The 14,830-nt window shown below is 32.0% G+C and overlaps 2 protein-coding genes and 1 long non-coding RNA gene across 3 annotated transcripts; 2 read left to right on the forward strand and 1 right to left on the reverse strand.

The window, feature by feature from the left end:
- Nucleotides 1-3,944: 3,944 nt before the first annotated feature.
- Nucleotides 3,945-5,812, reverse strand: LOC114373859. Its single transcript, XR_003658480.1, has 3 exons — nt 5,228-5,812; nt 4,750-4,886; nt 3,945-4,129 (listed from the first exon to the last, which is right to left on the reverse strand). It is a non-coding gene; the product is annotated as an uncharacterized LOC114373859 (long non-coding RNA).
- A 117-nt stretch (nt 5,813-5,929) lies between these two features.
- On the forward strand, nt 5,930-8,350 carry LOC114373857 (endo-1,3;1,4-beta-D-glucanase-like). The gene is made up of 7 exons (XM_028331412.1): nt 5,930-6,210; nt 6,497-6,518; nt 6,810-6,939; nt 7,132-7,222; nt 7,315-7,404; nt 7,486-7,586; nt 7,882-8,350. Exons 1-7 carry the CDS (start codon nt 6,060-6,062, stop codon nt 8,020-8,022), a joined length of 726 nt encoding a protein of 241 aa, XP_028187213.1. The 5' UTR covers nt 5,930-6,059; the 3' UTR covers nt 8,023-8,350.
- Nucleotides 8,351-9,806: 1,456 nt separating this feature from the next.
- Nucleotides 9,807-10,544, forward strand: LOC114373289. The gene has a single exon (XM_028330787.1). The coding sequence runs from the start codon at nt 9,807-9,809 to the stop codon at nt 10,542-10,544; it is 738 nt and encodes a 245-aa protein (XP_028186588.1).
- The last annotated feature ends 4,286 nt before the right edge of the window (nt 10,545-14,830 follow it).

The following is a 14,830-nucleotide window of genomic DNA, read 5'->3' on the forward strand; positions in this document are numbered from 1 at the left end:
CCCAAACCTTCTTTATCCTTTGGCAAACAAATATCTTCCTAACCTACCCAAGCTATTTTCCTCCTTCCTTCCTCCCCTCTCCACAAAAACTCACATTGTAAATGAACAAGTTCATTTACAACACAAGTTGGAATCTTGAAAAACAAAAGAAAAAATAAAGGTAAGGAAGAAAGTATGGAATTTATTAAAGTCACCCTTCCACCAATGGATAGTGATCTTTGCTTCCACGTTGACAAATTGCTTTTGAACTTTTGAACAATAAGCTCCCACGTAGAGGCTTTCCTATGATTCGCACCAATCAGAATGCCTAAATAGATGAAATATGTCTTCATGATTTCACAATTAAGTACTTCGGCATGATCATAAATGAAAGGTGTCTCTAATGGAAGCTTCATCCACCCCAATCCCCGTCACCTTACTTTTAAAGAAGTTTACCTTCAAACTTGAAGCAAGCTCATAGAATTTAGGGATAGCCTTGATGGTCAATACATTTTGCATGACGTTATTTACAAAAAACAAAGTGACATTCGCAAATTACAAAAGAGAAATTTGAATGTTTTACTCCCCTACCAAGTACCATTGAAAATATTTTGTCTCCTTGCTTGCCTCATCAACTTGTTTAGCCCTTCCGCTACCAACAAAAACAAGAATGATGCAATAAGATCTCCTAGCCGTAATCGTCTTTGTGCTTTAAACTCATGGTAGGACTTTCATTGACTAAGATTGAAATTGTTGCCGATTCAATATCCTTTTTATCTATCTGGCCCACTTCTCACTAAACCCTAACCTCTCCAACATATAGTACAGGAAATCCCAAAAAATCGAATCATAAGCTTTTTCAAAATAGTTAATTATATTAAAAAATATTTATTACATCTTTTAATGATTTTTTTTATGCTTCACGCAAATGAAAGATACAAGTTAGTGTGTTGAGATGAAATCCACCCAATATAAGCTAGTATCAGTAGTATGTTGAGATGAAATGTGCCATCTTGTTTTATTCTTGGGTTGTAACATGTCCATGTGTATGGTTAAACTAGGTTTTCAATACAAAGTTATTGGTGAAGAATCATACGTGTGAATGTAATAAGATAAAAAATTTAATGAAACAGTTCATATCATCCTTAACTGCACCATTATCTCCACGTCAAAGTTGGTATGCTCAGATTTGAAGGAGAAGCAATTTTGGATTAGATACAAGAAAGATCATAGAAGATATAAAAAAGGAACATGTACTATAAAGTAGTCTTCATGATTCCTTGTCCCATCTTATTAGGAGGAACATAAAACAAAATGGCTTTATATATATATATATATATATACGATTTTTTTTTTTAACTCTATCTGGATCCATTATTAGATGACTTTCAAAGGATGCGGAATGGCTGTGCAAAAAAAAAAAAATGCGGAATGAGCCTTGATACCTAAGCCAAGACGGCAAATGCAAGCAAGTATAATTGAGTGATGTCAAATACAACCCAATTTAATATGTAAGAAAATTCATTGCCCTTCAAATTTCTATGCGTGGAAGCTAGTGGCTTACCTAAAGTGAAAGCTCGTGATGTCTTATCAGTAATCCTTTCAATATATCGGGGAATTTATTTAAACAAAAATAAAAAACAACTTAAAAATAAGTATTTTTAAATAAATAGATAGGATTTACTTATTGAAATAAATAGGAAATTGTTTATTTTAAGTAAAAATATTTTTTTTAAAAAATAAAAACAATTTTGACAAACACATCATAAAATATAAAACTATTTTATTAAAATAAGTATTTTCTTTAAAAAATAATTAAACAAGCTCATCCATTAGTGTGGTCAATATGATCAACAAAAAAAAGGGGAGTGATAAGAGTTGGGTCAGCTGATTTGCTAAGAGGTTGATTGATGATTGGGAAGTGGATGTCTTCGATCGGAACTAATTTACAAGTTTGGGTACGACATTAATTATCGTAGAGATTTGGCAAGGACATTGTTGAAATTGAGTAATGTGTTCTTTCACAATTAAAGATGAGATTCACTATCTTTGACTTAGTGGCATTCTATTAATAATTGAAACTTCAAAGATGTGAAAGAAGAGTTATAAAGTGCAATATAAAACTTGTGATGAGATAAGAAATGTAATTCACATATTTTAAATGTATTTTTAATATACTTAAATAACAAGATTTTATTGAAACTAATAAAATAATATAAGCCGTATTTTATATTTATTAAATTTGACACATAATTTTATAAATTTAAATTAATAACAAATTAGAGTTTTTAAAAAATGTTATTAGTTAGGGCGATAGTCCCTTAGGGGTTAGGACATGGAACTAATGCTTAACTCCTTATGGGTACAACAAAGTAAATCTACAATATTAAAGTATGATGTTTTAAAAACACGCGTACAAAAAATACAAAATATAAACATTTTTATTTAAAAAATTCCTTGGTTTTAATATTTGTAACGAGTGTTGTATTTTTAATATAAACACAATAGTTTATTCTTTAAGAGAATTGTGGAGAGCGAGAGATGTCTAAATTTTGTACTGAAAGCATGTTAATTGTTGAAAAACAATGTTTCTTTAATTTCTTTTAGAAAATCATTAAAAATAATTTTTTTGAAATATAAGCTAATCTAAATGCTTAAGTATCATCACCATATTATATTAAAATGACAAAAGTATTTTTTTTTTTATCAAATTGAAGTTATAAAATTTTTATTTAATAAACTTTCTTTTCCATTCACTTAGTGGTGGAGCGAGTACCCATGTCATCCGATTCAATAATCAATATATTTTTTTTAATGAAATCTTCTTATTTGCTTATAAAAAAACTACACAAAGTCATAAAAACAAACCCAATTGATAAATGATTTCAACCTGCAGTCTCGAGGGTTAAACTTAAAACAACTTAAACAAGCATATCTTAATTCCTTTTTTTTTAATGTTGCTAGGATCTTTTATTTTAGATTTCCATTTCTTAAACATGCTAAGTAGAATTTAATTTTTACTTAGGTGTATGACGAATCATTAAAAAAAATAAAAGGTTACTTTAATTATTTATAGACTTGAAAAAAAAGCTTTTGAAGCATGGAAAAGAAAAGAAGAAGAAAAATTCACGACATATAAATGTCGTAAACTTCTGTTTAAAACCCGATTCGAGGAATGGAGGGACCCCTAAATTAAAAGGGAAGACCAAATATGCTGAACATTTAAGGAGTGGTCCTTTATAAAATATTTGATTGAGTTATATAAGTAGACAACGAATAGTTGAGTTGATTAGTTAATTTTTAACATGTTGGTTTGACTTGATTTTTAAAATTGATTTTACGCATTACTAGATGTGAAAAATGTTGTCCATATTGAGTTGAAAACTTGAAATTAGAAAAGTCTACAAGTTTACTGAACTCAGCTAGCTTATAATTTATGAAACAATAAACAATAGCAAATTAGCAATAGGTGGTCCAAAGGAGTGAAATCTTTTCCACCGTTATAGGCTACCAACTATGTAATACCCTAGACCCTAGCTAAGTTATAGTTAGACCCGAAAAAATCCATTCTTACAATTCACAATGAGGGCAAGGCTTTGCACGTGCTTATATTTTTTATCTTTTCATATGCAAATATAATTATAATAAAATATATTATTATTTGCATAAGATCTACTATGAACTTTTATAGCATGATGACAAGGAATACAAGAGGATCATACTCTATTTTTGAATCAGACAGATAGACGCGTAAGCTTCAGTTCATGTTTATCTTTCGGCCGAGAGAAAGGAAGGGAAGCGTGATGGAAAAACTATATATATTCATGAAAGGAGAACTTTAATTTTAATGATTAGAATAACTTGGCCATTATGGCAAGTCGTTTAAAAAATGCATAGCACTAACTTAAGTTTTAAATATATAAGATCTGATTAATTAAAGATACCATGCTAGGGATGGTCCAGAATAATAATAAACAAAATTTTGATGCCCCATTTGATATATCTATAATACTTGAAGCAGTAATAACGTAATCGTGACTAGAAGTCTTCATCAAGCTTGAATACAAAGTTTTTCCCATCTTGAAGGCTTTAACATCACACTAACATATGAAATATCTCCTTACAGATGCATTAGCTTAGCTAAAATATGCTACAAAATATGAAAATAAGAGAGTTAGAAGCCGCAGGTTTCACCCGGCCCCACTTACCTGATGCAAAATGAGTATTATATTATACAAATCATTCAACTCTACTACTCTTTAATCAGACAGCGTAACATGGTTGCATTCAGTAAAGGAAGTTTTTCTGAAAATCTAAGAAAATTTTCTACCGATGAAATTTATAAAGTTTTCCAGATTGAATGCACCCTTAATTTTCCATACATTAATGTCATTTTCCGCATTGGTATGTATGATATTGTTCTTAAAAGGGAACCACCACACATTTATCCTAGCCCTATTAATATTGTCACAATCACAATGCAAGCTTGTGTAGTGATTATGACATTGTTCTTAATAGAAGTAGGAGCAATAGAAACTTCTTAAAAGGGCATGCATCACCACCTCAAACATTATCCGTACTATGCAAGCTTGTATAAAAGAATATATATTTATATATCAACAGAAGTAGGAGTATATAACAGGAAAGAATGATAATTTAAAAGAGTAATGTTATGAATTATGATTTAATTACCATTATGACATTTGATTCGTTGCAGTCAAGAACTTGTTGTATAACAGGATAAAACGAAAGTAACAGCTATTTGCTCACCTTTTTTTTTCCGGGTCAACAGTACAGTAGGAGGCCCAAATGCAAAAGCAAAGACCCCGTGGCCCAGTAATAAACACAAATGGCAATTACTTTCTGCGGGTCCATAATTATTTCATGCACCTTTTTAAACTTCTGCCCTGAATTAATCATTTAGAAAATGTAAAGACTAAATTGTCAACATGATTCATTTATTAAATAGATTATTTATCTTTTTTTCTTTCGTGTAATTTTAACTTACTCTGATTATTGATTATTTGAACTCTCATATATAAACAACTAAATCAATATGATTCCAAAATCAATTTCTATCATACAAACAAAATCCATTCTCAAAATTTGGTATATATTTATAACTTAATTATAAATTTAATTTTCTATTTATTTTAGTTCACGAATTTGAATTTTTTATAATCTTATTATTTTAGTCTTTAATCCGAGATTTTTGGCTCAAACTTTGCAAATTGTGTAGAAACCAGACCTGCATCTGGCAATCCCGGCAACAGTGTAACGCCTTTCCCCACCACATTACCGATGCCAATCTCCACCGCAAGCCAAATATAATTTCCACTCGGTTTGCGGACGATAATGGCTAATGGTTTCACAGAGGGCACGGAGGTGTTGACGATGGTGATGCACGGTGGTTCCTCGGTTGCGACTGGGGTTGATTTCAGTCAACAATGGGTTCCTCCACGCGGCCCTCTGTCTCGCTCACGCTGAGATCGCTGCCATTTGTGTCGTCTCCGTGGGTTTCACAGCCGCTACACGGTTTGCGTCGTCGACGGACAAGGCTCAAAGATGCCAGATACGAGAGAAGAGAGAGAAATGAGTTGCAGAGGGCAACAGAGAGAGAAATGAGCGTTTAATTTTATTTTTTTAATGGTGCATCAAAACAACGTCCAATAAAATAACTAGGTTGAAAAAATGAAAGACTCATTTAGTAAATTAAAATATAAGAAGATCAGGATTCGTAAACTGAGATAAATATAAAGAATAAATTTGTAATTATTCCTATATTTATCCATATTCCTAAGGTTTTTTTTTTATTTTGGAAGTAGATTTTGATACTTCACACGCTTACAATGCTTTCATTTAATATATATATATATATCTGTCTGACGTACTCAGTGACGCTCGTATAATGTTTCCTTATAAACGTATTTGGCGACGCCATTTTCAGTCAACTCTTTCCCATTTCCATCGATTCCTTATGCATTTTTAGTCCCTTATCTTCCGTGTTACTCAAGGCAACTTCAGTATCCACTAACTATCCCTGGTTGCAACTAGTGACTCATCAACAGCATATTCTAGCCATGTCAAGTCCTCAGTGTTTTGAGAATCCACCAAACCTTAACTCGGACATCCATGGAGCAGGAACTGTCCAAGAACTTGGAGGACTTAATTCCTACGTCACTGGATCTTCCGATTCCAAATTGGCACTCATCCTGGTTTCTGATGTTTTTGGTAACAAACCCATCTCCAATTTCTTATCTTTCAACTTGTTTTTACTATAATCTTTCATTAATTTGTCATTTATATTGTTGAACCATATGCTTCGTGAAACCTTGAAAAAGTTATAAGAAATTGGCAAATTAAAACCTTACTAAAGCACTATCTGCATTGATTTTATAAAAGCTTCACTCATAAGGAAAGTAAAGGAATTTCAAGATTGATTGAAATTTGAAAAAACATCATTTTGTATGTACTTACGATATAAATCTAATTGTAACTCGTTTTGAAATTATTTCAGGGTATGAAGCACCAAAACTAAGGTAAATGAAATTTTCACTACATGGTTCATTTGTATGCCATATAAATACAAATATTGAGTCTCTTGTTCCACGATCTCCACTTTGAACTTGCATGGCAAGATTAACAGAAGTTTAAACCACTCATTATTTTATTGTAAGGAATGACCAAGTTTTATGTGACAACTATATATCTGGCTTCCCAAGTTAATTAGCTGTAGTGTTAGACTTTGGATGCTTCATTTTACATCAGATTTACGGCCTCTGAAATTAATTATTTGCCATGATGAGCTTTGACATTCTCTCACTGTAAAGGAAACTTGCGGACAAAGTAGCAGCAGCTGGATTCTTGGTTGTTGTTCCTGATCTTCTGTATGGTGATTACATTGTTGACCTTAATAATCCTCAATTTGATCGAGAGTCATGGCGAAAGGCTCATGGAAAGGTTTGTAAATAGTTAGTGCTTACAGATGCAATTTTGTTTTTTTGTACTTTCCTACATCTAATTTACTAATTCATATTATACCATTCAACCTCATCACTTGTTGAACTATATAAGCCAGGAGGTTTTCTTTATAGTATTATTCTTATAACAATATGTTCATGCAAATATATATGCTGGATATTTTATTTATAGGATAAGGCATGTGAAGACACCAAACCTCTAATTTCTGCTCTAAAGAGTAAAGGTGTTAAATCCATAGGGGCTGCAGGTTTTTGCTGGGGAGGTAACTCAGTTTTTTGCTTAGTCAACTTCATCCTATCAGTTTACAAGTTGAAAAACAAATCCCCGTAACTTATTAGCTTCAATTTGTTCCAGGGGTTGTGGTTGTGAAACTTGCAATTTCCACTGATATTCAGGCTGCAGTTATTCTGCATCCTGGTCTAATCGCAGATAATGAATTTAATGGTAAATTTGTGCTTTTTCGTTTTTCTAGCTATAGAAATTATTATAGAGATTGTTGACGAACTTTATTTAGTTTTTCTTCAGAGGTCAGGATTCCTATTGCTATACTGGGAGCTGAAATCGACCATCTTTTCCCACCAGAAAGGTTGAAGCAAATTGAAGAAATGTTGTCTGTAAAAGCTGAGGTGAGAAATTCTGGAACAATCTTACTTTGTTGAAATTCCTTTTAAAAAAATGTTTCCTCAAAACTTAACCCGTGAACAAATTAAATTTCCAACTTTTTGATGAGGTAGCTACAATGATGATTTGTTAATTAGAAAATTGTCCAACTGAAATGAATTACAGTGTTCTCAATATTTGAGCTATATTATTCTTAGTGCAAATGTTCATCTCATTCTCAAATTTCTGTAACTGCACTAGTCGAGAGAATCAGTACTTGCACTATATTGACTCCAAATTGTTAATGTTTTTTTTTATCAGTTTGAGAGCTTTGTGAAACTATACCCTGGTGTTAGTCATGGATGGACTTTGCGGTACAATGATGATGATGAAGCAACTGTTAAGAGTGCAAAAGAGGCGCATCAAGACATGTTGAATTGGTTTATCAAGCACGTCAAGTGAAAATTGTTTTCACCACCAGAAGATGCCTGTCATTGATTTGCAGTTAATTTTTTTAGTAGCAAATAAATATTACTTATTATTGAAAAGGGCCAATTTCATGTACAAGATGTGTCCAAAGCGGCCCAACCACCATGATACAAAAATTATAATATCCCACCAGAATATCACTAGCATTTCTCTTATAATAACAATACTACAACTGCCTAAGAAAAAGATACAGCATAGACAAAAGCTGCACTATGCGGCTTAACTCCTAGCCTTCATGTTATTGGTGTGACGTATCCATTGCCACCGAATTTACTAATGATTAATTCTCGTTGAAAAATCTGATGATGATCACTTTTAATGATATATATATGCTATTTTTTCTTAAATAATTTAGATGTCAGCGCTAAAGAGTTGGACCCTCTAATTTACAATTACATTTAGTTAGTTTAAATTCCATACTAACATAATTCTCTCAATTAGAGAACTGCGAATTGGTTTGTGTGTATCATCAATTTGTGGTTTGTTTTTGAACCAGGACGCCTAAATTCATCAATGAATTCGTGATGGAGACAAACCATGGAAGATGAAAAGATTACATGTGTAGTTACTTGAGAACTTTTAGAAAACCATTCAAAGCCAAGCTTCGAAGAGAAATAATCAATTGAGGCGAATCGCTTGAGAAGTGGTGCAATAACATAATCTCTTTTGGAATTTGATGAACAACATAATTTGAATAAAGTGAGGTAATGAAAAGAACAATAGTCAGCCTCTGTTAGCATGAATAGAAGAGGGTAGACAAAATATTTTTTTTTCCTGGTAAAAATAGGTGTTGGTGTCAAAATTATATTCAGTTGATATTAAAGATATAAAAACTGATACATTGAAAAAAAAAGATAAGATGTTAATTTAAATAACTCAGTTGATATTAAAAGTATTAAGAGAATATATCATATACATATTAAAAGTATATATGTTTGAATTTTAAAGATAAATGTATATTTAATATTTGATATTCAATCATACCTCGTTAATCTGTTTTGTTGATATTAAAAGCATAGATAGGGAAGATATTTAAATCTTGAAGATAACATATATATATATATATATATATATATATATATAAAATTAGTTTTTTGATATTCAGCTACATTTAAATTGTTTGATTGATATATATTAAATTTACAAAGAAAAATACAGTAGGTGCATGTCAGGAAAGTGAAGCATACCAACCGTATATATTTATTGTACACTAATACTTCATAATGTGGTGTAATGTGTATTTGAACCCGTAGCATACAGACAATATTACGAGTGACTATGTCACAGCCCTACATAGTGTATGTATGCCTTCTGTTCTGTGCATTGCATGTATTTATACTAAAATTATTTTAGAACCAAAAATTAAATAGGAGTTAAGACGAGACTGAGTCTATGAGAACAAGATCGTAGGGTTACATGCATACACCGAATGGAAGTTAAGTTAATTAATGAGCTGTTATAATCTGATTTTAACCAAAGTGGTTTAATTCAAATATACTGTTAAGATTTAGCGGAGAGAGCGGAGACATATAAGGAAAGATTTCAATTTTTCATAATTCGATCACAACCACACATCTTAGTTTAACTTAGCTCCAAGATCTTATTCAAATTAAAAAAAAAAATTAACAACTAATTAATACAATGCTATCTTTCTTCGTCCTTATAAATATATATACATTCTCCAAGTCAACAATCAATCACTTGTGACCCATTTTCCTTTCCTGCACACTCATTCTTCCCAAACCCAAAGCCAAGAAATGCAGAGCCCCAACCCCAATGATGATGATGATGATTTGTTCACTCTCTCTCTCTCTTGGAATCCAACTAGAGCATCAAACCTTCCTACCCTAATCATGCAACCGCAACCGCAAAATCCATTCATTAACCCTAGGTTGGCACCCTACACTGCTTCTAACCACAACAACATGAATGCTGCTGTTGATCACGTGCAAGCAAATGCTCATGTACCCTCTTCTTTGTCGCGTTCTCGCCGCCGCGATGGAAGGAGCGAAACCATCCCTCCGCCCTTCCCCTGGGCCACGAACCGCCGCGCCACGGTCCAGACCCGAAAGTACCTCTTGGAGAACAAGATTCTGAAAATCAGGGGGGACATGGAGTGCAGGATGTGCAAGAGAAAGTACGTGATGATTCTTGATCTGGAGAGCAAGTTTTCGGAATTGTGGAGCTTCATTCAGAAGGAAAAGGAGAGCATGCATGATAGGGCACCCAACGTTTGGCTGAAACCTGTGCTTCCAAGATGCTATCACTGCGGACAAAAAAACAGCGTCCAACCCTCCCTTGCAGAGACTAAGAAAAAGGCCATTAATTGGTTGTTCTTGCTGCTAGGTCAAATGCTCGGTTGCTGCACTCTCAATCATCTCAAATATTTCCTCAAGCACACCAACCGTCATCGAACTGGAGCCAAGGATCGAAATCTTTATTCTACCTACATGGGCCTCTGCCAGCAGCTAGTTCCTGAGTGCTTCAGTTCTTGATCCTCGTCCTTGTCGCCGATCAATAAATCCAGGATTATCACCATTTCGACTAATCTCAACAAACTAATAAGTAGTTGAATGTGATAATTGAGTTCTCTTTCATAAGTTCTAATTAGAGACTACCCAATAATTTCTAGTTGTTTTTACCTTCTGCTATATTGTTTTTGTTATATCAGTAGTGAATTTGTTTCTGAATGTAAGTCGTTAATTTCCACCTTGTAAGTTTCTAATTCAGATGATAATTTTCTGTTTTCAGTCTGATTGACGTGTTATTTTATTTACTTTTGCTTTGAGCCATGGTTTTAAATTACGGGCACAAAAATGCGATTAATGTTGCCATAATTACATATAAATTGGTTGATTTTAACAATTGTGGAATCCTATTTAAAACCATGCTTTAAGTAATGATACGACATTGGGGTTTTTCACCGGGAGACGCCATTATGTAGGCTTCCACCTTCTCGCCTGTAAGAGATAAGTGATTTTTTTTTATTGAAAGTTTATTTTTTTTAAAATATATTTAAAATTAGATATAATTGTCTGAATCTTTTTTTATAATTTTTTAGGTCGAAACAATCATAGCCTTTAGTTAATTTTTTGGTTAGATAATTTTAGTTAATTTTTAGATATTTTCTTAGTTAACTTTTTATATAATTTTTTTCAATATTAACTTTCATTGTTCTTCAATAATTCATTCTATTTACCTATTTTTTAATATATTTAAAATTAAATATAATTGTCTGATTTTTTTGAGAAATTATTTAAGTATTATTTTTTTCAGTTTAGATTTAATTATTTGTATTTTTCTATAAAGTACGGACACTCCAATCCTCACCGACTATGTCCGGACGGACACTCTAGTCCCTCAGCGACGCCCATGTCCGGATTGAGTTTAGTTTAATGTGTTTGACAGGTGCCCATGTCCGGATTGAGTTTAATGTGTTTAACAGGTATCCACGTGTCTGTGTACACGTATTCACGTGTTTATATCGTGTCTGTGTACACGTATTCACGTGTTTATATCGTGTCTGTGTACACGTATTCATGTGTCTATATCGTGTTAGTGTCGGTGCTTCATAGGTATTTTCACTACTTTTTGGTTTGTCCATTCTTTGTTTTTCGTTAATTTATTCATTTCCCTGTTTTTTTTTTATAATCTTGTTGTCTTTATTTGTAGTATTTAAGTAGTGCTGTTACAAATTATAATATTTATATTTAATAATTTATATGTATATGTGAAACAAGTGAAGATATATATTATAGGTTGTTAAAATTTGATAAATTTAAATGCGAAAACTAACCATCAGAAAATGCATGCAAACTACATTGACTAATTATTATGATTTATGTGAGATCAATTTCGTGGACAATAATTGGGTCACTCTGAATATACTTGAATGATGTTGTCGATTTGGTAGTATCGTGATTGTGTTTCTTAAAATTTAAAGGATCAAGTCCATAAATATATATACCAATTTTTATTGGTTTTATTTATTCCTTTTTATAAGACTTAGTCTCTAATTATTTTTTTACCCGAATATCATTTATTAATTTACAAAAATGTTATAAAAATAAAAGGGGAGAAGAAGGTTAGGGTGGCTAGTTGACCTGAAAGTGCCTCTATGACTGACGCTACCCCAACACTACGTGTTCAGAATCACTCATGACAGATATATACATTGTTTTGAGACCAACCCAAAAATATATTTTGTGTAAAAAATTCGTCTATTTTGGTGAAAAAGCCTATGACATCGTTATCATTTCATAGCTTGGTTAATTCAAACCTTTTTTTTATGTATTGTATGAAAAGTGCTATACTGAGTACTCTATTGTCAAAGACTACTAACCTTTGTGTCTGTATCTATATTCATATTCAAGTGGAAAATCGTTGGATTTTGTTAATTCGATCTGCAGCAGAACAAACAAGGCCATCCAGATTCAATATGTATCTGCAAAGAAACATCTCTTTCTAGTTTCTATTCATGTGGCATTTAATTTGTAAAAAAGAGCCTACTATTATAAATGCTTCATATATATATATATATATATATATAATCAAACACGACCTATAATATATCTATCCTCTAGCTGCAAACTTCTATACTTTCACAATCGATACAATATATGTTACCCACTAAGAGAAATGACATGAACGGTATTAAATTAGACCTTATCTGGTAATGCAATAGTGGTAGTTGGTAATCCAATGACATGAGATACATTCCTACTCTTATAATTTTCCTACCATGAATCCCTGATGCACTTCACATTCTTCTCTGTAATGGCAATTTGTTATTACTTGTAGTTCATGCATTTGCTCTACTTCAACAGGATCAACATATATAATGCACTGATGTGCTGGAAGTGAAAACTAAAATAACTTTAAAAATTGAAATAATTGGAAACCCGTTGGTTGACTTAAAAGTATTTACTCACAGCAGTAAATGCTAGCAGAGTTTCCATAACGTCTTCCAGTCTTCCTCATTATCTCCTCCTACCACGGACAAAAACCAAAAATGTTATCATTTCAAGACAAGTACTAGTAGTAGTAAACTAGTAATAGTATTCAGCAAAAAAAAAAAAAAAAAACTAGTAATAGTTATTGAATATATTAAACGAGCAAAAAAAACACCATTTTCATCAATTTCTTTGATCACTCTCTCTGGAAAATCCTATTCCCACAAAGAGATGAATCAGCTTGGCATGTTTAGCCCTCGAGTAACTTGATCTACTTTCCTAAACAGAACACAGAATACTTCAACATTATAAAAGCAATACAAAAATCAAGCTTTCTCTAACAGACACATTTTCTTTTATTTGACAGAAGAGAAATAGAAATCAAAATGAGTGAAAAGTTGACTTTTCAAAAATATTTTTTTCCAATTTTTTCTTCAATTCAAATTTAAAATTTTCTTTTTTCATTGAATTTCCTCTCAAACAAAAAAGTAACGGTTGGTGGAAACATTTTTACTCCAATCATCACATTTACACCCATCTGTTTCTTTTTATCTCTCTTTTTCTATTACCTGTCATACATGTATAATTCTCTCATTTTCATAGTAACCACCGGACATGATATTAGACCAGAATGGCCAAGATGAATACACGAGGTACAACAGGAATGTTAAAAGTCCATTGGTTCTTCTATAACATTATAAGTTTAGAACTTGAGACTTCAGAGCGATGAATAAGCCTGAAACTTAGCAAAATCACTGTGTAATAACTGAATGCAGGATTTACCGCCACACTATGATCACAACTCTCTTGACATTGTTGACCAGAAATGGTTGGATCCAGGGGTCGTGTTTGGCACTAGACCAATGAGGCAAGGCCCCATCTAACTACCAAACTTGTAATTAACAAATCTAAACCGCAAGTGTTAAAAAATTAATGTTTAATGGCGGTGAAACAAATTAATCATCGGAGGTTTTAACCTTGAGCAAAAATAAGTTTGTATGGGTTTGATATAGAATGAGTAATGGCAAACTTCGAGAAGAAAAACATGAAACGTTTCCTAAGTTCGTTGCATTATCACTGTATCAGAGAGAGAACAAATAAGTACTAGTTATTTAAAGTTAAACTATGAAATGATGAAGTATAATTGAAATTAAGGAACTTCCTTTTAGTGTTTCCTCAACATAAATCATTGAGGCACACCTAAATCATTGGAATTAAGTAGAAGAAGAACGAACAGAGGATGCCTCAAACGTCAAAACTACAATGTTAAGGAAACTACACTGTTGCAATGGTATTAAAAATTAAGGAACCAAAGAAAAGAAGAACGACAGTTAAAAAGAAACAGAGAGAGAGTCATTCGTGACATGCTCTTTTGACATCTTTTGGTGCATAAACTGTCTTTTGACATGCTCTTTACTCTTCTATTTATTGATTGGTGTATTTTAATATATGACTTAATATATTTTTCCTAACAAGTGATCAAATTTAGACTTTGGAAATTACCATTTTATATGTTTACTAATCTAATAACATGTGTCTTGTACCAGTAATTAAGTTTATCATCTACAAATTGTTATAAGCTATAATATTTTAATATATTTTAAAAAAATTAATTTACAAAATATATGTTAGAAAATGTTATAAAAATATTTAGAAAAAATTAAACGTGCACGCTGTAAGGACTCCTCATGTCAGGAGCTAGAACACCTGTCTGATTGATAAATATGTACAAAATTCCTGTGAAAGAAAGAAACATTGTGGTAGTAAAATAATAGCGTTTAAATTAAATAAAAATAAATTAAATTAAATGCATGCAGTTGGCAGTATAA

The sequence above is a fragment of the Glycine soja genome, chromosome 11 (assembly GCF_004193775.1).
Source record: "Glycine soja cultivar W05 chromosome 11, ASM419377v2, whole genome shotgun sequence".
Classification (NCBI taxonomy): Eukaryota; Viridiplantae; Streptophyta; class Magnoliopsida; order Fabales; family Fabaceae; genus Glycine; species Glycine soja.

Coding starts and splice junctions, on each gene's coding strand:
- LOC114373857 (XM_028331412.1), top strand. CDS start 6,060: ATGTCAAGTCCTCAGTGTTTTGAGAATCCACCAAACCTTAACTCGGAC. Junction 7,223..7,314: donor TGCAGGTTTTTGCTGGGGAG/GTAACTCAGTTT, acceptor AATTTGTTCCAG/GGGTTGTGGTTGTGAAACTT. Junction 7,587..7,881: donor TGTTGTCTGTAAAAGCTGAG/GTGAGAAATTCT, acceptor TTTTTTTATCAG/TTTGAGAGCTTTGTGAAACT.
- LOC114373289 (XM_028330787.1), top strand. CDS start 9,807: ATGCAGAGCCCCAACCCCAATGATGATGATGATGATTTGTTCACTCTC.